The sequence below is a fragment of the Stegostoma tigrinum genome, chromosome 6, assembly GCF_030684315.1.
Source record: "Stegostoma tigrinum isolate sSteTig4 chromosome 6, sSteTig4.hap1, whole genome shotgun sequence".
Classification (NCBI taxonomy): Eukaryota; Metazoa; Chordata; class Chondrichthyes; order Orectolobiformes; family Stegostomatidae; genus Stegostoma; species Stegostoma tigrinum.
This window is the reverse complement of record NC_081359.1, coordinates 65,833,828-65,861,299: the sequence shown is the minus strand read 5'-3', so window position 1 is coordinate 65,861,299 and position 27,472 is coordinate 65,833,828. Positions and strand designations below refer to the sequence as shown.

At 41.7% G+C, this 27,472-nt stretch overlaps 2 protein-coding genes across 8 annotated transcripts in view; one reads left to right on the top strand and one right to left on the bottom strand.

Moving 5' to 3' along the window:
- LOC125453359 (LIM and senescent cell antigen-like-containing domain protein 1) overlaps window positions 1-27,472 on the bottom strand; it is a 123,654-nt gene that overhangs the window by 5,574 nt on the left and 90,608 nt on the right. For all 7 annotated transcript variants that reach the window (XM_048532828.2, XM_048532829.2, XM_048532827.2 and 4 more), the window contains exons 5-6: window positions 20,964-21,113; window positions 14,788-14,938 (exon numbers count right to left, since the gene is read on the bottom strand). In XM_048532828.2, coding sequence (XP_048388785.2) covers window positions 14,788-14,938; window positions 20,964-21,113 — 301 coding nt within the window. The remainder of the gene's footprint in view (window positions 1-14,787; window positions 14,939-20,963; window positions 21,114-27,472) is intronic.
- Window positions 23,014-26,676, top strand: LOC125453361 (uracil nucleotide/cysteinyl leukotriene receptor-like). Its single transcript, XM_048532832.2, has 2 exons — window positions 23,014-23,156; window positions 23,462-26,676. Exons 1-2 carry the CDS (start codon window positions 23,113-23,115, stop codon window positions 24,504-24,506), a joined length of 1,089 nt encoding a protein of 362 aa, XP_048388789.1. The 5' UTR covers window positions 23,014-23,112; the 3' UTR covers window positions 24,507-26,676.

Sequence of the window (27,472 nt, the reverse complement as noted above, 5' to 3'; positions counted from 1 at the left end):
AACAATCAGTTTTGAGGACTTTTCAAAAATTGTGACATGTATGCATTGTTGAGTTTATTACTCATCATGCCCTGGAGGTGATGGTGGTGAGCTGCCTGCCTGAACTGTTGTAGTCCTTGGGATGTAGGAACACCCTCCATTGTTGTAAGGAAGTTCCAGGATTTTGACCAAGTGACAATGAAAGGACAGCAATGTATTTCCAAGTGAGGGCAGCGGACAGTTCAGAGAGACATTTAGAGGTGTGATGTTTCCATGCATTCGCTGTGGCAATGCTTCTGGGTAGCAGTGGTAACAGTGCTGTCTGTGGGGTTCTGCAGGGTATCTTGTAGATATTATATATTACAGCGAATGCACCTCAGTGGTAAATGGTGAGGATTACAGATGGGGTGCCAGTCAAGCAGAAGGCTTCGTTCTGATGGGACCAAGCTCCTTGAGTATTGTCAGAGCTGTAGTCACTGAAAGAAATGGACAGTATTCCATCACACCTGACTTGAGCACTTTAGATGGTGGACAGGTTTTAGGGAGACAGGAGATGAAGAATTGCACTGCAGAATGCCGAGCCTCTCACCTGTCTGTGTTGCTGCAGCATTTATATGGCTAGTAGAGTTGAGTTTCTCGTCATTGGTTACCCAAAGGTGTTGATAGTAGGGGGATTCAGTGATGGTAATGCCATTAAATGTTAAAGGGGCAGTGGTTAGATTCTTTCACGATGGGGATGGCCATTACCTGGTACTTGTGTGATGCGAGTATTACATGCCACTTACCAGCCAAAGCCATTGTCACAGCTGCTGAGGCCGGAGTTATACGGCATAGAAACAGAGCCTTTGGTCCAATTTATCCGCACTGACCAGACATCCCAGTCTGACCTAGTCCCATTTGCCAGCACTTGGCCAATATCCCCCTAAATCTTCTTATTCATATACTCAATCCAGATGCCTTTAAAATGTTGTAATTGTACCGGCCTCCACCATCTCCTCTGGAAGCTCGTTCCATACACACCCTCTGCATGAAGAAGTTACCTCTTTGGTCCTTTATAAATCTTTCCCCTCCCACCTTAAACCAAAACCCTTTAGTTCTAGACTCATTCCCAGAAAAGAAACCTTAGCTGTTCACCCTATCTATGCCCCTCATGATTTTATAACCCTCTATAACAACACTCCTCAGCCTCTGATGCATTGGGTGAGAAAGTCCCAGTCTATTCAGCCTCTCCCTATAGTTCAAACCCTCCAATCCAGGAATACCCTTGTAAATCTTTTCTGCACCCTCGCAAGTTTAACAACATCCTTCCCATAGAAAGGTGACCAGAATTGCAAGCAGTATTATAAAACTTGTCTCACCAATGTCCTGTACAGCCACAACTAGATGGCCCAACTTTTATACTTGATGTTCTGACCAATGCAGACAAGGGGCCAAACGCTTCTTCACCACTCTGCCTGCCTGCGACTCCACTTTCAGGGAACAATACACCTGCACACCTAAGTCCCTTTGTTCAGTAACACTCCTCAAGACTCTATCATTTACTGTAAGTGTTCTGCTCTGGTTTGCCTTACCAAAATGCAACACCTCACATTTATCTAAATTAAACTCCATCGGCTCGTTGGTCCATCTGATCAAAGTCCTGTTGTACTTTGAGATAATCTTCTTCACTGTTCACTACACCACCTATTTTGGTGTCACGTCCAAGCTTACTAACCATGCCTCCTATATTCACATCTAAATCATTTATATAAATGACAAAACACAATGGACCCAGCACCAATCTTTCTGGAACTGCTGGTCATAAGCCTCCTGTCCAAACAGCAACCCTCTACCGCCCTATGTCTCAAGTTTTCAAGCCAATTTTGTGTCCATTTGGCTAGCTCTCCCTAGATCCCATGAGATCTAACCTTGTTAACAAGACTACCATGCAAACCTTGTTGAAAGCTTTGCTGAAGTCCATAAAGACAATGTCTACAATGCTGCTTCAGTCAATCTTCTAAGGAATAATAAATCATGCTAAACATGGATAACTACACAATGAACATCCCTGTATCTGACCTTATATGAGGAGCAGTGTCAGTAATGAAGCAGCTGAAAGTAGCTAGACCCAAGACATTGACCTGAAAGACTACTGCAGATGTGGCTGAAGCCGAACTGATTGATCTTTCAACCAAAGAGAGTTTTCCATCAGATTCCTACAGGGTCCAGTTTTGTCATAGAGCTCTCTGATGCCATACTGGGTCAAATGCTGTCACTTGGGTGGGAAGAGGAGGAAGATATTAGTGGCAAAAATGTGCCTGTCATGCTTCCCATCTTCTAGCTAATTGCTTATTTGTCCAGTTTGGAAACAAACGTTAAAGACAGCAGTCTATTTTAAATGCGAGCATCTGAGTTTTGGATAAAATTGAAATCAGAACTCAAAGCTCAGTTACCGATAGAAATTGGAGGTATGTGAATTTATGAAAACAAAAGCTCAATTAGTTGTGCTGCAGTAGTATTTCTTACAAAGTCAAATTAACATATTTAAAACAATTACATTTAATAGTTAGTCTGGTGACATAGACTGTCCTAATTGGAGTCACCGCTTTCAAGGCCAAGCCAAAGGATGCTTAGGGTCACTATGAATGCCATTTTAATACATTACAAAATGTATTGTACAGTTTTTTTTTTTTAGAAACTTGGTAAGATGAATCCTCTTATAACTTGCAATACTAGTTAAACTTATATCCCTTGTTCTACCATGAACAATAAACTACAAAGGACATCATCTGTGCAACATGCTAGGTTCTTCAGCATGTGGAGCACTGGAGATGGGAAAATTGTCTAATGGGCTGCAAGTGTCTTCACAATACACCACTGGCACAATATCATGCTTTTAAATACCATCACTATGTCTAGTTTATGGTATATGCTTTTGGCGTTTTGCTGCCATTAATTGTTCTTTTCCTATTTTTTAAAAATAATTTGTCCAGATGTATTATGACACACATTTACAGCAGGTGGGGCTTCACCCAGGCCTACTGGCTCAGAGGTAGGTGCACTGTCATAAGAAACCTTAATTAAATTCCAGCAGATGGAGTTGGTAGGATTCGAAAACTAAGCTGGGCCGCTGGATTGCTAGTCCAGTGACACTACCACTACACTACTGTCTTCTCCCTACATCTGCCTCATTTTCCTGAATGTGAATCTGCTGAAATCAACAGCTCAAATTATCAATGGTGGAGAAAACCAAAAGAACTGAGAGTGTTGTAAATCGGAAACAGAAATGCTGGAAAAACTCAGCAAGTCTGGCAGCATCTGTGGAGAGCAAACACCTCTCTACACCACCAAAACATTAACTTTTAGACTTCTCGCTCACAGATGGTGCCAGGCCTGGTGAGCTTTCCAAGCAATTTTTGTTTTTATATCAACTGTATTGGATAGACCACTGATGAGTCTAAACAGAACTTAATGGTAAGGTCCCAGGGACTGCTGCCAAACAAACGCACCTTGGAGTGCAGTTAGACAGGGTAGTGAAGGCAACGTTTGGTATGCTTGCCTTTATTGGTCAGTGTTTTGGGTACAGGAGTTGTCAGTTCATATTTCAAGAGGACTGCAGCAGTTGAAGGAGGCAGCTCATCACCACCACCTTCTCAAAGGCAACTAGGGACAGGCAAGAAATGCTGGCTGGTCAGCCAGTGACGCCCGCATCCCACAAATGAATACAAAAAAAAAGTTGTGCAGAACATTGGTTAAACCACTTTTGGAATACTGCATTCATTTCTGTCTCCTTGCTATAGGAAGGATGTGTTAATCTTGAAAAGGTTCAGAAAAGATTCATAACGATGTTGCCAGGACTGGAGGGTTTGAGCTATAGTGAGAGGCTCAATAGGCTACAGTTATTTTCCCTGGAGCATTGGAAACCGAGGGTTGACCTTATAGAGGTTTATAAGGTCACGAGGGGCATGGATAGGGACTCGATACACAAACCACTGAGAAGCAGAATGGGAAGGAATACCAATCACCCCAGCAAACCGAGGCATACAAATAACAAATGGGACAGAATACCGACACTTCACCGGAGACACACAGATGATGTTACATAGCAGGGTGATGGAATGTTTGCAGTCAAACACACCGGCTCGGCAAGCAAATCTGTAACCTCATCCGCAACCCGAGCTACAATTCTTCTAAAAATAACTGTAAATGGATAGGGTGAATAGTCAAGTTCTTTTTCTCGGGGTAGAGGAATCCAAAACTAGACAGCATAAGTTTAAGGTGATGGGAAAAGGTTTAAAAGGGACCTATGGGGCGACATTTTCATGTACAGGGTGGTGCACGTATGAAATGAACTGCCAGAGGAAGTGGAGGCGACTGGTCCGACTACAACATGAATAGGAAGGACTTTGAAGGAAATGGGCAAGTGCTGGCTAATGGGACCAGATTAATTTAGGATATCTGGTCGGCACGGACGAGTTGGACCAAAGGGTCTGTTTCCGTGCTATACAGCTCTATGACTCTATGTAAGACTAAGTGCCTTTTTAATGAGGTATTTTATCGCGTGACAGCATTAGGTATAGTTTATGTAAACTTGTTAGACATAATTACTGAGGACTATTGAAAGCTGGACAGGACACATCTGCTTCTTTCTGTTACTCACACAGAACTCAACTGTCTCCACCCAAAGACTGTGTGACATTATCAGACTGGCTGGAGCTCAATGCAACATGAACACATAACTGTACTACATTTACAACAAACACTTCTCCGCACTTACCCTGCCCCCAGTACAATATCCTGACCTCAAGTATGTAGGTTGGTCTGGATGCTTCACAACTTCCCCGAATACAGTTCCTTCAGCACAAAAGTTGCTGGACCTGCCAAGTTTCTCCAGTACTTTGCTTTTATTTAGGAAGCACTCCAACATATTTCATCCTACAATCTCTCTGCGGTAAAAGCTTATGACACAAATGAAACCTTTATATATTCATCATAAAAAATTTGAAAGGCCACAGCACGATCTGCTTTTCTCATTTCTGACAAGTTAACTATCTCAAGTTTTCTAGCTATTTTTGTGGGACTCAATTGGTACGAGTACTAGCCCTATCTCTCAAACTACATTCTCGCAACATGATCAAAATGTTTTAATTAAAAGTGACACTACAACAGTTTAAAAAAAAGGTGAAATGCGTAATCGTGAATTTTCACAAATGTTAGCTTTCTAGACAGTTTTCTTGCAGACAAAAAGACTGTATTAATTAATTGAATGCTGCTCAGAAGGGAAGGGGGAAGAGGAGCAGAGCATTAGTCATTGGGGACTCCATAGTTAGGGGTCAGGAGGATCTGTGGGGACGAGAGAGACTCACGGTTGGTGTGTTGCCTCCCAAGTGCCAGTTGAATGTTCCTCCTGCAGAATGTGGGAGGTAAGGGTCACCACTAGCGTCCCTGCTGACTACATCTGTGGGAAGTGCACCCAACTCTAGCTCCTTGAAAACCGCGTTAGGGAACTGGAGCTGGAGCTGGATGAACTTCGGATCATTCGGGAGGCAGAGGGGGTTATTGAGAGGAGTTACAGGGGAGGTAGTCACTCCTCAGGTACAGGAAAAAGGCAGATGGGTTACGGTCAGGGGATGGAAAGGGAACCGGCAGACAGTGCAGGGATCCCCTGTGACCATTCCCCTCAACAATAAGTATACCGTTTTGGATACTGTTGGGGGGGGGGGGGGGGGGGGGAAAGAGAGCGGGAGGAGAGAGCGAGAGCGACGTACCAGGGGAAAGTGGTGGGGCACAGGTCTCTGGCACAGAGTCTGTCCCTGCTGCTCAGAAGGGAAGGGGGAAGAGGAGCAGAGCATTAGTCATTGGGGACTCTATAGTTAGGGGGACAGAAAGGAGGTTCTGTGGGGACGAGAGATTTTCACGGTTGGTGTGTTGTCTCCCAGGTGCCAGGGTGCGTGATGTCTCTGATCGTGTTTTTGGGATCCTTAAGGGGGAGGGGGAACAGCCCCAAGTCGTGGTCCACATTGGCACCAATGACATAGGTAGGAAGACAGATGGGGATTTAAGGCAGAAATTCAGGGAGCTAGGATGGAAGCTGAGAGCTAGGACGAACAGAGTTGTTGACTCTGGTTTGTTGCCCGTGCCACGTGCCAGTGAGGCGAGGAATAGGGAGAGAGAGGAGTTGAACACGTGGCTACAGGGATGGTGCAGGAGGGAGGGTTTTGGATTCTTGGATAATTGGGGCTTTTTCTGGGGTAGGTGGGATCTCTACAAGCAGAATGGTCTTCACCTGAACCAGAAGGGTACCGATATCCTGGGGGGGAAATTTGCTAAGGATATTTGGGTGGGTTTAAACTAATTCAGCAGGGGGATGGGAACCAAAACTGTAGTTTGAGTATAGAAAAGGTCGAGAGTAAGGTGGTCCGAAATAAAGTTTCAGGGACACAAGATGGCACCGGCAAGCAAGACATTGGTTTCAAGTGTGTCTACTTCAATGCCAGGAGCGTCCAGAATAAGGTGGGTGATCTTACAGCATGGGTTAGTACCTGGGACTTCCATGTTGTGGCCATTTCGGAGACATGGATAGAGCAGGGACAGGAATGGTTGTTGCAGGTTCCGGGATTTAGATGTTTCAGTGAGAACAGAAAAGATGGTAAAAGAGGGGGAGGTGTGGCATTGTTGGTCAAGGACAGTATTACAGTTGCAGACTCGTCAACTAAGGTAGTATGGGCCGAGGTTAGAAACAGGAAAGAGAGGTCACCCTGTTGGGAGTTTTCTATAGGCCTCCGAATAGTACCAGAGATGTAGAGGAAAGGATAGCAAAGATGGTTCTCGACAGGAGTGGGAGAGACAGGATAGTTGTCATGGGAGACTTCAACTTTCCAAATATTGACTGGGAACACTACAGTTCGCGTACTATAGATGGGTCAGTTTTTGTCCAGTGTGTGCAGGAGGGCTTCCTGACACAGTATGTAGATAGGCCAACAAGGAGCGAAGCCACATGAGATTTGGTACTGGGTAATGAGCCTGGCCAGGTGTTAGATTTGAAAGTAGATGAGCACTTTGGGATAGCGATCACAATTCTGTTATGTATACTTTAGTGATGGAAAGGGATAGGTGTATACCACTGGGCAAGAGTTATAGCTGGGGGAAAGGCAATTACGATGAGATTAGGCAAGACTTAGGGAGCACAGGATGGGGAAGGAAACTGCAGGGGATGGGCACATTAGAAATGTGGAACTTATTCAAGGAAAAGCTCCTGTGTGTCTTAGATAAGTATGTACCTGTCAGGGCAGGAGGAAGCTGTAGCGTGCAGGAGCCGTGGTTTCTGAAGGAGGTGGAATCTCTGGTCAAGAGGAAGAAGGAGGCTTATGTTAGGATGAGATGTGAAGGCTCAGTTAGGGCGCTTGAGGACTACAAGGTAGTCAGGAAAGACCTAAAGAGAGAGCTCAGAAGAGCCAGGAGGAGACATGAGAAGTTTTTGGCAGATAGGATCAGGGTAAACCCTAAGGCTTTCTATCGGTATTTAAGGAATAAAGGAATGACGAAAGTAAGATTAGGCCCAATCAAGGATAGTAGTGGTAAGTTGTGTGTGGAGTCAGAGGAGATAGGGGAAGCGCTAAATGAATATTTTTCAACAGTATTCACTCTAAAAACGACAATGTTGTCGAGAAGAATACTGAGATACAGGCTACTAGACTAGGTGGGATTGAGGTTCACAAGGAAGAGGTATTAGAAATCCTACAGAGGGTGAAGATAGGTAAGTCCCCTGATTTATCCTAGGATCCTCTGGGAAGCCAGGGAGGAGATTGCTGAGCCTTTGGCATTGATCTTTAACTCGTCATTGACTACAGGAATAGTGCCAGAAGACTGGAGGATAGCAAATGTGGTTCCCCTGTTCAAGAAGGGGAGTATAGACAACCCTGGTAATTAGAGACCAGTGAGCCTTAACTCAGTCGTTGGTAAAGTGTTGGAAAAGGTTATAAGGGATAGGATTTATAATCATATAGAAAAGAATAATTTGATTAGGGATAGTCAGCACGGTTTTGTGAAGGGAAGGTCGTGCCTCACAAACCTTATTGAGTTCTTTGAGAAGGTGACCAAACAGGTAGATGAGAGTAAAGCGGTTGATGTGGTGTATATGGATTTCAGCTAGGCGTTCAATAAGGTTCCCCACAATAGGCTATTGTACAAAATGCGGAGGAATGGAATTGTGGGAGATATAGCAGTTTGGATCGGAAATTGGCTTGCTGAAAGAAGACAGAGGGTGGTAGTTGATGGGAAATGTTCATCCTGGAGACCAGTTACTAATGGTGTACCGCAAGGGTTGGTGTTGGGTCCACTGCTGTCTGTCATTTTTATAAATGACCTGGATGAGGGCATAGAAGGATGGGTTAGTAAATTTGCAGACGACACTAAGGTCAGTGGAGTTGTGGATAGTGATGAAGGATGCTGTAGGTTGCAGAGGGACATAGATAAGTTGCAGAGCTGGGCTGAGAGGTGGCAAATGGAGTTTAATGCAGACAAGTGTGAGGTGATGCACTTTGGTAGGAGTAACCGGAAGGCAAAGTACTGGGCTAATGGTAAGATTCTTAGTAGTGTAGATGAGCAGAGAGATCTCGGTGTCCATGTACACAGATCCTTGAAAGTTGCCACCCAGGTTGACAGGGCTGTTAAGAAGGCATACAGTGTTTTAGCTTTTATTAATAGAGGGATTGAGTTCCAGAGCCAAGAGGTTATGGTGAAGCTGTACAAAACTTTGGTGCGGCCGAACTTGGGAGTATTGCATACAGTTCTGGTCACCACATTATAAGGAGGATGTGGAAGCTTTGGAAAGGGTGCAAAGGAGATTTACTAGGATGTTAAGATAATAAAATGTGCGGCTGGATGAACACAGCAGGCCAAGCAGCATCTCAGGAGCACAAAAGCTGACGTTTCGGGCCTAGACCCTTCATCAGAGAGGGGGATGGGGAGAGGCAACTGGAATAAATAGGGAGAGAGGTGGAGGCGGACCGAAGATGGAGAGTAAAGAAGATAGGTGGAGAGAGTATAGGTGGGGAGGTAGGGAGGGGATAGGTCAGTCCAGGGAAGACGGACAGGTCAAAGGAGGTGGGATGAGGTTAGTAGGTAGATGGGGGTGCGGCTTGGGGTGGGAGGAAGGGATGGGTGAGAGGAAAAACCGGGTAGGGAGGCAGAGACCGGTTGGACTGGTTTTGGGATGAAATGGGTGGGGGGGGGGGGGGGGGGAGGACTGGGCTGGTTGTGTGGTGCAGTGGGGGGAGGGGACGAACTGGGCTGGTTTAGGGATGCAGTAGGGGAAGGGGAGATTTTGAAACTGGTGAAGTCCACATTGATACCATTAGGCTGCAGGGTTCCCAGGCGGAATATGAGTTGCTGTTCCTGCAACCTTCGGGCGGCATCATTGTGGCACTGCAGGAGGCCCATGATGGACATGTCATCTAGAGAATGGGAGGGGGAGTGGAAATGGTTTGCGACTGGGAGGTGCAGTTGTTTGTTGCGAACTGAGCAGAGGTGTTCTGCAAAGCGGTCTCCAAGCCTCCGCTTGGTTTCCCCAATGTAGAGGGAGCCACACCGGGTACAGTGGATGCAGTATACCACATTGGCAGATGTGCAGGTGAACGTCTGCTTAATGTGGAATGTCATCTTGGGGCCTGGGATAGGGGTGAGGGAGGAGGTGTGGGGGCAAGTGTAGCATTTCCTGCGGTTGCAGGGGAAGGTGCCGGGTGTGGTGGGGTTGGAGGGCAGTGTGGAGCGAACAAGGAAGTCACGGAGAGAGTGGTCTCTCCGGAAAGCAGACAGGGGTGGGGATGGAAAAATGTCTTGGGTGGTGGGGTCGGATTGTAAATGGCCAAAGTGTCGAAGGATGATGCGTTGTATCTGGAGGTTGGTAGGGTGGTGTGTGAGAACGAGGGGGATCCTCTTAGGGCGGTTGTGGCGGGGGCGGGGTGTGAGGGATGTGTTGCGGGAAATACGGGAGACGCGGTTAAGGGCGTTCTCGATCACTGTGGGGGGAAAGTTGCGGTCCTTGAAGAACTTGGACATCTGGGATGTGCGGGAGTGGATTGTCTTATCGTGGGAGCAGATGTGGCGGAGGCGGAGGAATTGGGAATAGGGGATGGAATTTTTGCAGGAGGGTGGGTGGGAAGAGGTATTCTAGGTAGCTGTGGGAGTCGGTGGGCTTGAAATGGACATCAGTTACAAGCTGGTTGCCCGAGATGGAGACTGAGAGGTCCAGGAAGGTGAGAGATGTGCTGGAGATGGCCCAGGTGAACTGAAGGTTGGGGTGGAAGGTGTTGGTGAAGTGGATGAACTGTTCGAGCTCCTCTGGGGAGCAAGAGGCAGCGCCAATACAGTCATCAATGTACCGGAGGAAGAGGTGGGGTTTGGGGCCTGTGTAGGTGCGGAAGAGGGACTGTTCCACGTAACCTACAAAGAGGCAGGCATAGCTGGGGCCCATGCGGGTGCCCATGGCCACCCGCTTAGTCTGTAGGAAGTGGGAGGAGTCAAAAGAGAAGTTGTTGAGGGTGAGGACCCAAGCCACACCCCCATCTACCTACTAACCTCATCCCACCTCCTTGACCTGTCAGTCTTCCCTGGACTGACCTATCCCCTCCCTACCTCCCCACCTATACTCTCTCCACCTATCTTCTTTACTCTCCATCTTCAGTCCACCTCCCCCTCTCTCCCTATTTATTCCAGTTCCCTCCCCCCATCCCCCTCTCTGAAGAAGGGTCTAGGCCCGAAACGTCAGCTTTTGTGCTCCTGAGATGCTGCTTGGCCTGCTGTGTTCATCCAGCCGCACATTTTATTATCTTGGAATTCTCCAGCATCTGCAGTTCCCATTATCTCCTTTACTAGGATGTTGCCTGGTATGCAGGGAAGGTCTTACGAGGAAAGGCTGAGGGACTTGAGGCTGTTTTCATTGGAGAGAAGGTGGTTGAGAGGTGACTTAATTGAAACATATGAAATAATCAGAGGGTTAGATAGGGTGGATAGGGAGAGCCTTTTTCCTAAGATGGTGATGGCAAGCACGAGGGGACATAGCTTTAAATTGAGGGGTGAAAGATATAGGACAGATGTCAGAGGTGGTTTCTTTACTCAGAGAGTAGTAAGGGAATGGAACGCTTTGCCTGCAACGATAGTAGATTGGCCAATTTTAGGTACATTTAAGTCGTCATTGGATAAGCATATGGACGTACATGGAATAGTGTAGGTTAGATGGGCTTGAGATCGGTATGACAGGTCGGCACAACATCGAGGGCTGAAGGGTCTGTACTGTGCTGTAATGTTCTATGTTCTGAACAAACTGAAAATCACAAGAAATAATACTGATTGTAAAAATTCGACTATCAAAAAGCGAGCAGCATGTTTTAAAATAGACTTATACCCAGACCAAACAACTATTGGCAATTATCATCACTTTTCATATCAGAAGTTTGTTATGATTTCATCTGCAGAGTCAAGGAAATCTGTGGAGCATGTCAATTGCTGTCTAACCAGCACACTATTAAGATAACTGAAAAAGGAAGGAAAACTGTCTGTGAAAACAAAAGGACCTGAGGAGATATTTTAAGCCTTTTTGCAGTAGTTGAGGGCTACTGCATAGCTAGATTATGATGCAGCATACTGACAGGCCAGAAAGGTTTTAAGAAATAAAATGGGAACAATAGGCTCTAATCTACCATAAAGGACAGTAATTTATACAGAAACGGGTGAGAAAGAGCTTTTCTGTCAGTTAAAGTGGGTCCACAATAAAGAACTTAAAAGGATTTCCACTAGGGAAATCCCAATAATGGACAAGTCTCTGCTACTAGACAAAGCACAAGGATTTCAGGGGGCATCGTAATGAACTGGCACCTGATCAAACATGTGGCATGGTGACTCAGTGGTTAGCACCGTTGCCTCACAGCACCAAGGACATGGGTCCAATTCCATCCTCGAGCAAACGTCTGTGTGGAATTTGCACGTTCTCCCCGTGTTTGAGTGGGTTTCCTCCCATAGTCCAAAGATGTGCAGGCTAGGTGGATAGGCCATGCTGAATTGCCCATAGCGTTCAGGGATGTGCAGATTAGCTGGGTTATATGGGGATGGGTCGGGGTGGGATGTTCCGAGGGTTGGTGTGGACTTGTTGGGCCGAAGGGCGTGTTTCCACTCTGTCGGGATTCTATGGACATGTATGTTATGGTTGGGCAACAAATGCGAGCTTAACCAGTGACATCCACTCCCTATCAAAGCATTGTTTTAAGAACTGAGGTCCACATACAAATTGAGGGCCAAGCTGCAAGGTAAACTGTCACAAATCATGATGGGAAATGGTTGTAACAGGGAAGGTCTCAAGGCAAACAGTGGCCTTTCAGTTTAAAAAAAACTGAACAAACTGCTTGTGCTGGAAATTAAAAAAAGGCTCAGTACATGTGGCAGCATCTGTGACCTTTTATTGTTTCAGCAGCTTGTCATGTAAATTTGAGATGACAAAGTGTGGCACTGGATGAACACAGCAGGCCAAGCAGCATGTCAGGAGCACAAAAGCTGACGTTTCGGGCCTCGACCATCTCTTGTCAAGTAAATTTGGTCTGCTTTAGTAGAGGTAATGATACTGAGTTTACAATTCAATTCTGTTAGTGGCAAATTGTAAAATTCACCATAAATTAAGTTTGCAAGCAAAGATCAGAAAATAACCACATAAGCTACCTGTTTAGAAAAGCTCTAATAGAAAGGAAATTTACCAACCAAACTTGGTCCAACCGACATTTGATCCCAAATGTACTACAGAACAAACAGGGCGAGAGCCAAGTTCACATTATCCAGAATTCAAGATTAATTAGAAAAATTCTCATGCTTGCAATATCTAGAATACCTAGCTGATTGGCACAATGCAAACTTACTGAAAGCATACCACTGAGAGGGGGTATTTCAGACATAGAATCAAAGCTTCTAAATGAACTCCCCTCAAGTCTGGGTATGGGAACACACACTCTTATCCACTGCTCAAAACCAAGCACAACTGGACTGCAGAGATGCTAACCGTTATATGGGATTAATTGGCATTCAAGCTGTTGTCAAGAATATGACTGGTGGTTCTGCTGGCCATGTTATTAAAAGGGTCAGGATCTAGCAAGTGCTGTACTCAAACCACTGCAAGTCAGTTATCAAAAAAAAATCAACTAGTCACTGAATAAAGTTATCATAAAACACTAACTCTTGCTTCTCTTTTCACATATGCTGCCAGATCTGCTGAGTGTTTTTTAAAGCCTGTATTTCAGATCTCTAGCATTGCTTTGCTCTCGAGTAGTTACTGCCTTCTTCTGGTAATCAAGATAATAAAAGATACTGCAAAGTGGAGTTTTTTTTAGGGCATAAAAGAGCATCTCTGGGGAGAGAGTCCATAATTAAATCCAGGTTAAAAATTAGAGTTAACATTCGACTAGACAGCTTGCATTTTGCAAGTGGCATGGATTCTTCTCCAACTTCTGAAAACCTTTGCTGTAAAACACTGTAGTAGCCCTTGAAGGACAGCCGTGTAAGGCCCATCAGTTTTTTGCCCTGATTTGCCAATATGGCTGGCAAAATTTCACTACTGTTCTAACAGCAGAAGGGCAACAGGAATCAGAAACACTTCTTGAACCAAAGGATGCACACCAACAGTGAAGTTGTGCTCTCCACCATGCAGGGTTTAAATCATAACAGCGGCTGCAGATTGGTCAGTAATGTGGATAATCTTAAATGATGATTTTCACATTTGTTGGGCACCTCGTGGTCACATAAATAAATGTCTAAGAGTTAGTTAGGTCGTCTTATTCTGGGTACTCTTTGTTCTTGAGGGATGTTTCCCACCACACACTAATCAATTTTCAGCATCAATTCAGGGAAGAAATTTATGCCAAAGAAACCTCATTGGTGAAATTAATGTTTCAAATCTCTCAATCATACTGATCCAGAATTTCCAAACAGGATCAAAATCCCTATTTCCCAATCAGACAAAAGAAATCCAGAAAAACAGTAGTGGAAGGCTCCCTTTTTCAGTGATAGGTTTTGTATTCTGCAATTTAAAGGTGTGGTAGCCATTTTGAAAGCTATTGAGAAGTTAAGTGTGGTGTTACATGGATGGGTGGTGGAGGTGATTGGTAGTTGGGTGAGGGGTAAGGGAAGGTAGAGTGCCAATTAGGTGGGGTAGGGATGAGTGATAGGCAAATAGGGTGAGGACAGTAGGCTGGCTTGCTCGTGCTTAATTGCTTAGGGTAGGTTAAAGGGTCAACTTGGCGTGGGAGTGGCAGTGTCAGATGGGTTTGAGGTCAGTTGGGGGGGGGGGGGGTGATGTCAGTGATGAGTCAAGGCTTCAGCTTAATTGCTGCACAGAAGTTAGACTTCATTAATTTCACATGGTCCTGATGTGCAACTCCAATGTACACTGCCAACATGACTATCGCCCCATCAGATCTTCTCGTCCACGCTGCTCAATTCTAAGGACATGTTTGCGTAACAACTTTACGTTTAATGGCAATGGACGGATATAAATGGTCATTAGCTCATTCAGCAGCTGTAGTGAGGTAACCCCAATTCCCACCACTCTAGGTCAAATTCAAATCCATCTACCAGTGATGAAAATGACTACATTCTGAATTATATCAAAAATGGAAAAAATCTAAAGGTTTCTTAATCTTGGCTACAGTGCTGGGAAAGAGCTACAAATTTTCAGTAACACAGGTATTTTAGAAACATAAAATTCTTATTTTTGCAGTCATCACCAAACTTTAAACAACTAAAAAAGATAAAATTAAAGCAATGAACTTGACTTGATGTTGATTAGATTACCTCCACATGCCATTGCTTTCCCATTGCATTAACTACACGTCCTTCAATTGGCCGTCGGCAAGCGCCACAAATCGGGACACCCATTTTATCATGGCAAGGCAGGCAATATAACTCTCCTTTCAGCTCTCGAGCTTCAGCAGTCAATTCTTTCCTGATTAGAATGAAATATCAAAAACATACTAAATCATCATCCATGCATAATTCCTCTGCACAACTGCTGAGAAGACTAGTTTTGAAGAAAGGATTAGTTACATTTGTATGTACCACTTGTATGTCAGATTTTTACATTAAATTTTCACAGCAAGAAAGCACTCAACGTTTGTGCTCAGCATATCAATGCAAGCAATGTAAAACACAAGTTAAACCAGAGGGAGTTCTGGATTGTATAGTGACATTATGTATAGTGACCGGTTGATGTGGTGTATATGGATTTCAGCAAGGTGGTCGATAAGGTTCCCCACAGTAGGTTCTTGTACAAAATGTGGACAAATGGGATTGTGGGAGATATAGCAGTTTGGATTGTAAATTGGCTTGCTGAAAGACGACAGAGGGTGGTAGTTGATGGGAAATGTTCATCCTGGAGACCAGTTACTAGTGATGTACCGCAAGGGTCGGTGTTGGGTCCAATGATGTTTGTCATTTTTATAAATGACCTAGATGAGGGTGTAGAAGGATGGGTTAGTAAATTTGCCAACGACACTAAGGTCGGTGGAGTTGTGGATAGTGATGAAGGATGCTGTAGGTTGCAGAGAGACATAGTTAAGGGGCAGAGCTGGGCTGAGAGGTGGAAAATGGAGTTTAATGCAGACAAGTGTGAGGCGAAGCACTTTGGTAGGAGTAACCGGAAGGCAAAGTACTGGGCTGATGGTAAGATTCTTGGTAGTGTAGATGAGCAGAGAGATCTCGGTGTCCATGTACACAGATCCTTGAAAGTTGCCACCCAGGTTGACAGGGCTATTAAGAAGGCATACAATGTTTTAGCTTTTATTAATAGAGGGATCGAGTTCCGGAACCAAGAGGTTTTGCTGCAGCTGTACAAAACTCTGGTGCGGCCACACTTCGAGTAGTGCATACAGTTCTGGTCACCACATAAGGAGGATGTGGAAGCTTTGGAAAGGGTGCAGAGGAAATTTATTAGGATGTTGCCTGGTATGGAGGGAAGGTCTTACGAGGAAAGGCCGAGGGACTGGAGGCTGTTTTTGTTAGAGAGAAGAAGGTTGAGAGGTTACTTAATTGAAACATATAGAGGGTTAGATAGGGTGGATAGGGAGAGCCTTTTTCCTGGGATGGTGACGGTGAGCACAAGGGGGCATAGCTTTAAATTCAGGGGTGAAAGATATAGGACAGATGTCAGAGGTGGTTTCTTTACTCAGAAAGTAGTAAGGGAATGGAATGCTTTGCCTGCAACGGTAGTAGATTGGCCAACTTTAGGTACATTTAAGTCGTCATTGGATAAACATATGGACGTACATGGAATAGTGTGGGTTAGATGGGCTTCAGATTGGTATGACAAGTCGGCACAACATCGAGGGCCGAAGGGCCTGTACTGTGCTGTGCTGTAATGTTCTATTACAATAATACCACTGTCTCACCTCAAAGATTATAAAGCTTATTAACTCACAAGCATAGAAAACAGCGTGACAGTTGTTAAAACTCCTTCAGGTAGCTTCTCAATTTGTTCTGAAATTTTATGTACATTGGATACTTTTGTTTCTAATTAACCAATTAGAATTTGTCTCATCTTCTTGTCATTTGGAACCCATCCATGGTAATCACCAAACCTCAATGTCTACGTAACGGAGTTAAAGTCAACTGGGATACATCAAAAAAGAATGTTCATGAAAGTTAAGTCTTCAGGAGCATAACATCATTTTGGCAAGTGGGGCGATTAGAATGTCAAACTTTATTGTAAAAATACACTTTTAAAAAAATTATTCAATCTCATCTCACACATATCCATTCAGTCTTGGGGCTGTGTCTTACTTATGTTATTTATATCATCAGTCTGTGTGTAGAAACAAAAATGGCACATCCTTGGGTTTAATATACTCTTGAAGAATTTCAACAGGTAGTTTATCTTATCTACAAGTCAAACTATGTTTTTATTTATTTTTAATTTTGAAATATTTAGTTGTTCTCAGATTAGGCCAGGATTTATTGTCCATTCCTAATTGTACTTCAGAAGGTGGTAGTGAGTCTAATTATCTATTTCAAAAGTTTAGACCAAGTAAAGGAGCAGACAGTAGCCTTAAAATTACAACTTTTTGGGGGTTGCCTGAGATATGGTTATGCCAAGGGGACTGAATTTGAAGTATAAACCAAATGCCGCAGGATTACAGTCACTCTAAAATACGGAAAACTGCAGTGTAAGGGAGTGCTGCCATACGACGTGGACTGTCACTCTCCACATCCACCTGCTAAAAATTGCTCCTTACATCCACATAAGATAACCAACATAAAAACTGCTGTTTTTGGAATGCTGCCAAATAAATCAGAGTTCTGCTGGATTTGAGTTTGTATGCCCTAAGTTATTTGTACACCTTGCCAAACTGAACAATGACTACATTCGGAAGCTTTAAATAATCGACTAACTACATCTGAATCATTAGGTTTGACTGAAGTGAATATTTTAAAAAATCCAAACAGTTTTCTTAGCTAAAGTCCTGAGAATATACTTTGCAAATAACCACTCAGCAATCTCAGGCAGGAAAAGCTTTGGCTTGCCATTTTCAATCATGGATTCCTTACACAAGGTTAACTGTGGCCATTTCCCTACCTTTCCCCATGACAGAAGTAGGACAGGATCAGGAAGAATAGGAAATAACAGAAGTGCGCATGATAAGACAGATCAAAGAAAATAACCTAGGAAGTAACATTGCAGCACAGTGTATAGGCCAAGCTGCTCACACTAATATTTCGGATGATGTTTAAACACACTATGATTCATTAAGAATGCACAAATGGAATTCAATATCCATTGCAAAGTGACCTCCAAACATATTTTCAAACATGAAGATGACTTATTGGGCCCATGTTTGAAAATACAAGTTTTGAAACAAGACTAGGTTTCAGTATTTAACTCTGAGCTTTGGTCTGTCCTTTTACAACTGTGATCAACATTTTCATACTATACTAAAATGAGCTTTTGTTATTCAGATGCATTATAATAATGCTATGTTTCCAACTGCAATTTTTTTTCATTTAATCAAGATATATTCAAATATTTTAGTTTTTGTTTGTTACCAGCTCAGGGCAGACAACCAACACAGAGTGATTGCAGATTTTCTGCTTCAGGTATTAAAAAGAAGTTGTTTCTTTTTCTTTCATCAATTTTATCCCTGTAAGATGTTGTTTATGTATCGGTGGGCTTGATGTTCCATTGGTTTGTTTGCAAATGCTGTTATTCTAATCTTTGCATTACTGCTTCTACAATCATTCCTGATATTGGGATCCCACGGAACTTCCGCTAATTTGTTTGTAAATGTTGTCATTGAAGGGGAAGTGGGGGGTGAGGCACAGGTCTAGTAGTTTCATTGTGGTGTCCTTATTGATGTTGTTGGTGTCCTGGGTTGCTTGCTTACTCAATTCCATGTAAGGACACCAACATCAATAAGGACACCACAATGAAACTGCTGGACCTGTGCCTTCCAAACCAGTTCACCTTCAATGCCAGCATTTACAAACAAATTAGAAGAAGTTCAATGGGATCCCCAATATCAGGAATGATTGTAGAAGCAGTAATGTAAAGATTAGAATGGACAGTGCTCCCCACTGCGCAACCGAAACTCAGGGTCTGATATGTAGGTGATACTTTATGATTATTAAATGCACAAAACTAGAAGAAACCCACTGACACAAAAACAACATCTCTACCAGGATAAAATTGACAAAAGAAGAAGTGGAGAACAACAACCAACTATCCTTCTTGGGTATAATGGTAGACACAAAAACAACAGGGAATTCCAGATTATATATATATAGAAAGACCACACATATGGACCAAATACACTACCAACTACTCTAACCCTCACAAACAGAGCTGCAGCAAGACACTATCTAAACGAGCTGCAACACATTACAGCAACCCCAAACTACGCAAAGCAGAACAGGAGCACCTACACGGAGTCTTCAAAAGAAATGGAACACAAAAAGCACAATCCGCCATTATCTTTGAAACAGACCACAACACAACCAGACTCACTAATCATCTGACCATACAGCAAGGACATTTCAGAGATGACCACGAGACTACTCAGACCACGGTTATCAAAGTAGCCCACAAACCGCCAACCACCGTACAACAGCTACTGAAGCGTAAAGGATCCCATACCCAAAACCAGCAAAGCTGGGGTAATATACAAAATACCATGCAAGGGCTGCGAGAAACACTATATAGGCTAAACCAGAAGAGGACTGACAATACCACCAACTGGCCACCAAGAGACACTACCAATTCTCACTTGTCTCACTACACACAAACAAGGGACACGAATTTGACTGGGACAAGACACACGTAATTGCACAATCCAGACAGAAACACACCAGGGAATTCCTGGAGGCCTGGTATTCCAACCAAAACTCCATCAAACACCCTGAATTAAATCTGGTGTACAAACCACTGAGAAACAAAACCAGAAGAAATACCACCCATCCCAGCAAACCGAGGCATATAAGTAACAAGTGGGCCAGAACACCAACGCTTCACTGGAGGCGCAGACGATGTTACCTAGCAAGGTGACAAAACATTTGCAATCAAACACACTGGCTCAGTGAGCATGTCTGCAATCTCATCCACAACGCGAGCTATAAATCTTCTTGAAAACTTTATGTATAAAATGAGATGTTTTTATACTTTGTTGCGAGTACGTGCTTGTAAACTTTGAAGTAAAGAAATAGCAAGAAGTGAAATGCTGGATAAAATTTCTTCCTTTTGGTCTCCCCTAAACTTCATTGAAATATTTCATAATGATATAGTAAGTTCTAAAATTGAAAGCCATTGGATTTTGCACAAAGTAGTATTGATTTCCCTTCACAAGATAAAACATTGTACAATACAGACTTTGATACATTGATCAGATGACAAACATTCCATCTGTGCATTGAAAGAAACTGATTTTTGATCAGTTCTGGTTTTACTTGTTTCCCCTACATTCCCCACACGAGTCCAGGGATTGGGTTTTTTTTACTAACACATATCTTACAAGGGTCATGCTGTATCAATGAATGCCACATTTAAGCTTCCCAAAATACAACATTGACTTATCTGTAGCTTTAATGAAAAGCATTAGTAATGCAGCAACTCAAAAATCCTGCTTTGTTTTACTATTGTTGACCCATGTTTTGTTAATATGGAATCGGCAAAACATTAAACTATATCAGCTGCATTCAATTAACTCATAGTTTTGGAAAGTTTATAAGATATGTACTTAACTAAAAGAAGCAAGTGAATTCTGGGTAAGAATGCCACAGTTAGCCCCAGCAGCCAGGCAAGCTGAGTGGCCATTATTCACATTTTCCTGATTATCAAAAGAAAGCTTTAGGGAGCAGATGATCGAAGTTTATCGACTGTGATGCTCATTCCGTGACTGAATAATCTATCAATGCTCAAAAGGGCAAGTTCGCATCAGAATGGTTATTTAAACAATATACTAGAACTGAAGTGCAGCAATGGGATTTGAGAGAGTGAAGATAGTGAACGAGAAAGAAAGAAAGACAGAAAGAGAGAAAAATACAGAATTTATACACAGAAGCAGATACTAAAGAAAAGGGTAAATGAAGGATAAAGAAAATAACATTTAAAGAAAAACCAAGCAAGGAGAAAAATGCAAATAAAGAAAGGCGTATAAAAGAGAAGCAGATCAAGATGGATGTAAATACACAAATATTTATTGCTGAATCAATGAATACAAACTGCACAGCTACCAAAATCAACTGAAGATGCTTGCACTTAAATCACAGTACGTAGGGTTACGGGAGAAAAAATATCAGGAAGTTGCACTTTGGGTAAAATGCTCAGAGCACTGGCTGAGGCAATAATGGCCCAAATGGTTTCCTTCTGCACAAAACATTGCTGTAATCATGAATGATAATTTCTCCAAGACAAGTACCAATGGTTTAGAACTACTGTCATGGAAATATATTGACAGAACATAAATTAATAATTAAAATGTCCTCACCCGCAGTTGGCACAGTTGAAATGGTCAGGGTGGTAAGGATCATTCTTGAATACAAGAGGCTGTTCATCAATGATGGCATGACATTTCTGACAGATATATTTTCCCAGACCTCTGGCTTTTTCACGGTTATGACACGGACGGCAGAGGTGCCTGAAAATAGAAAATTATAGAGGATTACTCCTCACATGAAATATTTTCTTTCCTCTTCAAAAGCAAATATATATTGTTATAATAGAATAACATGGTGATGTTGTAAATTCTTCCTGCTTCAAACAAGAAGTTAAGTCTTGAAATCATTTATACTCTGGTCCTCTGACACAGCAATGAGAGAGAGGCTGGAGCATACAAATCTGAGAGAATCTCACTCAACCTTCAGTTGGTACTAGGTTAGTTGTTTTCCACTAAGACTGTGATTAAGGACTGCATGACGGTAATAGGCATGGCGGATATGGGCAAGTGAAATGGACTGAGGTATTTTCTCCAGGTATCCAAGATACTTTCATGACAAGTGAAAAACTTGTCAGATATACTTACTAGCACCGAGCCCACAGCTTTAGAAGAGAGAATTATTTGCAAGGAAAACTTGTGATATGAATGTATGATCATAAATTTGAATTAAATTAATTTAAATCAAACAGTACTACATCAATAAAGATTTGTAAGATGATCAGAGAGTAGTTTCAATTGAGGAAAACAAGTAACTGCTAGAATTTGAATTGGCACATCTCACAACTGTTTCTCTATTTTTCTGCCTTTATATTCGATGTTTTGGTTTATTTTCATGCATTTCAAGATGGCTCTGGGAAGTGGCGGCACTATACAATGCTTTACATTGCATTTTATAACAAAATACATGTGGCAATAAATAAATCAAATCACATTTAAGAGTTTGTGTAACTAACCCATATGCATGAGCTGCTACAGGAAGCACAATAAAATCCACTTTTATGTTTATACCAAGTCCATGTAACATGCAATAGCATTACTCCAAACAAAGACTAAAGACTAAATTACAATGTACAGCAGATCCACATTAGCACACATGCATATAACGAATAGCTTAAAATAAGTTAACCACTTTAAAATATCAAGCCAAAAAATTAATTCAAGAGAATACTAATGAGTAACTGTTCTGAGGATTTCTTGAAGAAGATGCTTCCTAATAGGGAAGCATGTGAATCAAAGAACTAAAATGGTCTAGGCCTGAAACGTCAGCTTTCCTGCTCCTCTGATACTGCTTGGGCTGCTGTGTTCATCCAGCTCTGCACCTTGTTATCTCAGATTCTCCAGCATCTGCAGTTCTTATTATCTCTGAACCAAGTTGTGGTGATCCGATTTACTGAAAATGAATCATGTGTACCAGCATCCTGGCTCAAATCTCTGATCTTCATACCTACTGAAAGGCCCCATAAACTAGACTAAAATTGTGTTAAATTAACCTCCTGTATTAACACCTCAAACACCTGGTGGTCTAAGGTACAGATTTGGGGATAAGTCTTAATGAGCTCACAGAAAATTCCAGCAAACATGTGTGTATCATCTGAGAAATAATCTTAGTTTTAGCACATTTCTTTCTCTGTCAAATTCTAGTTTTAGGAAATATTTAAATTCAGGTTGAGTTTGTGCATTCTATATTTCATTTTAATATTTTCAGAGCCTTCAGCCTGTCTCATTGCTTGGCAAAAAAAAGTTTTGAAGGATTAACCACCAGGAATTGGTTGAGTAGAAATGTGAATATGGTTTTACTCATAGTCTTTATTGAAAAGATCCTGAGGCATTGTTTAGTACTGTGGAAAAAGAAAGGAAAGGAAACATATTGCAAAATACATGTTGTCAAATTGTGAAAGGATATAGTCTACAGTTAGGAAAAGGAAGCTTCTATTTGTGGCTTTTGACGGACATTCTATTTTCTTAGATGAAGGCAGTGAATGGATTACTTGGAATGGTGTTCCCAGAGGAAGTGCTTCCTGCATAATCAACACTGTTGTTGTAAAGCAACTTTTAAAAAGTGGTCTTGAAACAGCTTCCTTATTATAATACAGAGTACATTGTCAGTGCAACAACTCACAGCTGCTATGTATCTTATCGCTGCTGTATAAAAGGACAGAATTATTTTCACAAAAATGGGCAGGAGTTGTGCACAACTGGAATGATTGCTCTTCATACAGCTGCAGACTTCACCTCATCAAAACCGTAAGTAAATCCTAAAGCTGTGATAATCCTCTAGGTTGAAATTTACAATTGCTTTTGCAAATAAATTATGTTAATTATGTTAGAAGTTACAAAATATATTAATCACTTAAAAATGTAATTATATATTTCCAAAGCTTTGAAAATATGTAATGCATACAATTTTTGCATAACACAATTTTTAATCCTGGATTTTGTTGATCTTTTCTCTTTTTCAATTTCTTGCAGCATTTAATGCAATTTATTAATGGAAAAGATTTTAAGTTCAAAAAATGAAAATGAACAAATCATTTTGTTCTTAATTGCAGTCTACAACCATCAGAAAGGATTATGGCTTACAATTCTCTGCACTGGATGAACACAACTATAGCAACCACAAAGCCGCAATTGGTAACAGAGCCCAAATTCAACCCAACTGCTGCTGCAATTGAAAGGATGATTTACATTGTAATCTACAGCACTGTATTCACAGCTGGACTAATTGAGAATAGCATCTCTGTATGGGTCTTCTGCAGTCGCATGAAAACAAAGACTATAACGAGTATTTATATGTTAAATCTTGCAATAGCTGATCTCTGTCTCATTATGACTTTGCCGTTACGTATTACATATCATATACTTGAAAGTAACTGGCCATTTGGAGAGACAGCTTGCAGAATCACTGGCTTTCTTTTTCACCTTGACTTGTACAGCAGTGTCTATTTTCTTACCTGCATCAGTATTGATCGTTACCTGGCAATAGTGCACCCAGTTCGATCGCTCAGCTTTCGAAAAGTCCGCTATGCAAAAATAATCAGTGCAACAGTGTGGGTTACTGCCATACTTGGAACTTTTCAGCTCGCAGTGACCACTCAGTCTGTACAGGCACAAGAGAACACTACTGTGTGTCTGCAACTATATAGAGAGAAGCCATCACTCTATGCTTCTGGTGCTCTGATAGTTGGGTTTCTTTTTCCATTTCTAGTCATTATCTGTTGCTATCTATGCATAATCAAACATCTTCAGTCATACAGGAGACTTGACCATAAGCACAAAGCCTCCAGAATGATTTTTACAGTATTAACGGTCTTTCTGGTTTGTTTCTTACCATATCATGTTGCCCGTTTACTGTACATTATTATGGCAAATCAGCATTTGGAGTCAACACCCAAAATTGAGAGTCTTGCCATCATTAACCGTGCTTTCTTTTGTTTAGCCAGCATTAACTGCTGCTTAGACCCAGTGGTTTACTTTTTTGTAGGGGAGAATTTTAGGGAGTCTCTTTACAGAGAGGAAAAATGGAAAAGTACAACTGAATATAACAGCCAAGAAACTCACCCCAGTGTTAACACCACTACAATAGATGGTACTTAAATACAGTATTTGATAAAGAATTATGAAACTAGATTTTTATGAAAGGTTCTCTTTTGTGGCTTCACCTAAAGCCATACTGTTCTTCATTAACAGCAGTGGTCTCGTTAAAGCAACTACTAAAACAAACAAATTGCTAAATAGTATATCCACGTGGTAAATTAAAATCACTGCAAGCTACCAGTAATCGTTGTCTCAGTTGAATGATTTCCCTTTTTCAGATTCCTCAAGGTCCACTTCCAAACCATAAGGTTTGGCAAATAAATCTGCTCCTCAGCCTCCCTCACTGTGCAAGAACCACCTAACTTTTTGAGGCTTTCATTAATGTAGGCTCAAAATTCTGAACAGCAGCCTATATCAGGAGCAACTTCAACATTAGCTAACTTACAATTAGTCTTAGGATAATACAAAAAGTCAACTTTTCCAAACTTTACCTTTTGTCATTTGTGATGAAGTCGGATAATATTTTTTACTACATTCTACATTTATAATGGAGTTTTCAGACTTTGGACTTCCAGAATGGAATTAGCAAGTTTGTAGAAAATAGCCAGAACAGCAAAAATAAGTAAATGGAAAAAGAACAAAAAAAAATGTAACCTGAAGATTTATTATTTTGACAGACATTGAAAAGCTGGTCATTCTCTTCGTCAATTTTAAACCCAACCACACTTAAAATCTAAACATTGTTTTTCTTTCAATGTTTTGATGAGCCTCTCTATTGTGATACTGAGCCATGGTCTATTGTTTCCAATTTAGTTTTCAATTTGTACAGTTAGTTATGTTATCTAAATTAGTGATTTACTTCATTTTCAGTGCAGAAGAGAATACATTTAATATGCCCAGACAGGCTGTCAATTGAGAATTAACTTTTTTTTTAGAAATTAATAGGTGAATGGATGACAATGACTTAATGTTTTAAGAGATATACTGTAGAAAAGACTAAAGGCACTGCAAATTAAATCGTATTTTATAGGTAAGCATTTCCTTAAATCATACGACATTTTAACACAACTTAAAAATAATCCATTATCCAATACATCTAACACTGTTTGTTAGGTAGATATTCAACTCTTCCAGAATCAGACCAAAATGATTTCTAGTGGTTTGCTTTGGATCACCTTGCTCAGCTGGTAAGCATCTAACACTTATATCTGTCCTTCACAGCAAAGTATAACTGAAGACTAGGGAAAAACTGCTGGTGTCGTTCTCAGTCCCCACAAATACGGTCCTTTCTGACAGAGTGTAAGCTTCCACACATATTCTGGTACAATGAATCAGAGACCTTTGCCCTCCAAATGGTCTCTCTCACCGATGCCCCCCCAGCCCAATCCTGGCAGACTAATCCATCGTTTAGTGGTTTTTGTTTTTAAGAAAGCCTGTAATGTTATATTACAATAGCTTTCTCTGAAAGCCTCGAATCTCAAAGTTCATTGCAAAGACTACTTGTGTTTCTGGACTGTCGATTAAAAAAACTGGAAAAAAAGATACTGCTTTAAATTAGGAAAGCAGTGCAAGATGTTTAGAGATTGAGGCAAGCTACTTTAACTCAGTTATATACACAATGTTGCCTGACTGGAACAGTGAGTGGGATAATTCCAGACAAAATAGCATTGCTTCTGCGTGTTCCAGGCATTTTGCCCAGTGACAAGCTTTTGATTGACTTTTCAAGTAGCACCAGAAGTTGTGTGTGAACAACCATCCAGTCTGTGAAAAGAAAGCATCCAACTCTCACTCTATCCCCTCTATGTGGAAAAATAAAAGAAAATCCCTAGTAGTTGGCAACCCTGCCCCATCATTCTGTGAGCTGCATTTATTGCAAATCCCCTAGTGAAAGGGGACAAATCGCTGAAAGGGTGAATGCTCAACCAGAGAAAGACTGAGAATCAGCACATCCAGAACTTTGGTGTCAAACAGTCAGAAGGAATTGAAAGGGCTGAAAGAAAACAACTCATCAACAGTGATCCAGATTGGTGCAAGAGCTTTGGTTCTTTGAATTTTTTTGTCCTTTTCCACAAATAAAATGTGTCTCTCACCTTCTGCTGATGTTCGTATGTGTATGAGAATTTTAAGGGGTAGAGTTTCAGTTACAAAATTATAGATTAGACTTTCAATTTTCTACTTTTCACTGTTGTTAGAAATGGTTTGATCACCATGAATAGTTGTTTTCGTGCTAATGGGGAATAAAAACTGGTGTAATACCCTTTTAATCCAAATTAGACAGTGAGGTAGAATTGTGAAATTTGGTTGATTGATTAAATTTTCAGTTTTTATGGTGACTCTGGGAATAATGAAGCATAATTTTCAGCAGACCACTCCAATAAATTGTGATGCTGTCACAAGACAATGAGAATCCAGGCAAGGACACTGATTAATTATTTCCAATTCTCCCTTCACCTTGGAATGAAATGGTATTTTGAAACACAGCTGTTACAATCTGACATTTACAATGCCTTTCTGGGACTTGAGGGTCAGTTCATCCGTTGTTAGCATAAAGACATTGTCACTAAATGCAAAGATCTTCCATGTCCTCCCAGTCCACTTTAACTTCTATTTTCCTTCTTCTGGGAACCAATAACATAGGCAGGGGTAAGAAGGGAGTTCTACTTTTGTTGGTTTGACGAGCTATGCATCAAAAGAACCTGCAAAATCTCAAAAAGTCATAATCTCTGCATCATTATCTGTGTCACATGCAAAGTTGAATAGGGCAAATCAGATTAGAGAGATGAATGGCTCAAAAGAATATTGTGGGAGAAGTGGATTCCTGTCTCTGGGGCATAGGCTTCAGTCTTGGAGAAAGTGAGATCTGTAATAATGGGTCTTTTCAACCTGAATCATGTTGAGGTTGATTTTCTTGTTAACACCATAACTGGGGAAGTAGAGGGGCTTATAAATGAAATATGAGGGGCAAGGCATTAAATTTGGGAACATGTGCTTAATCAACAAGTACTGTCAAGATCAAAGGGAAATAT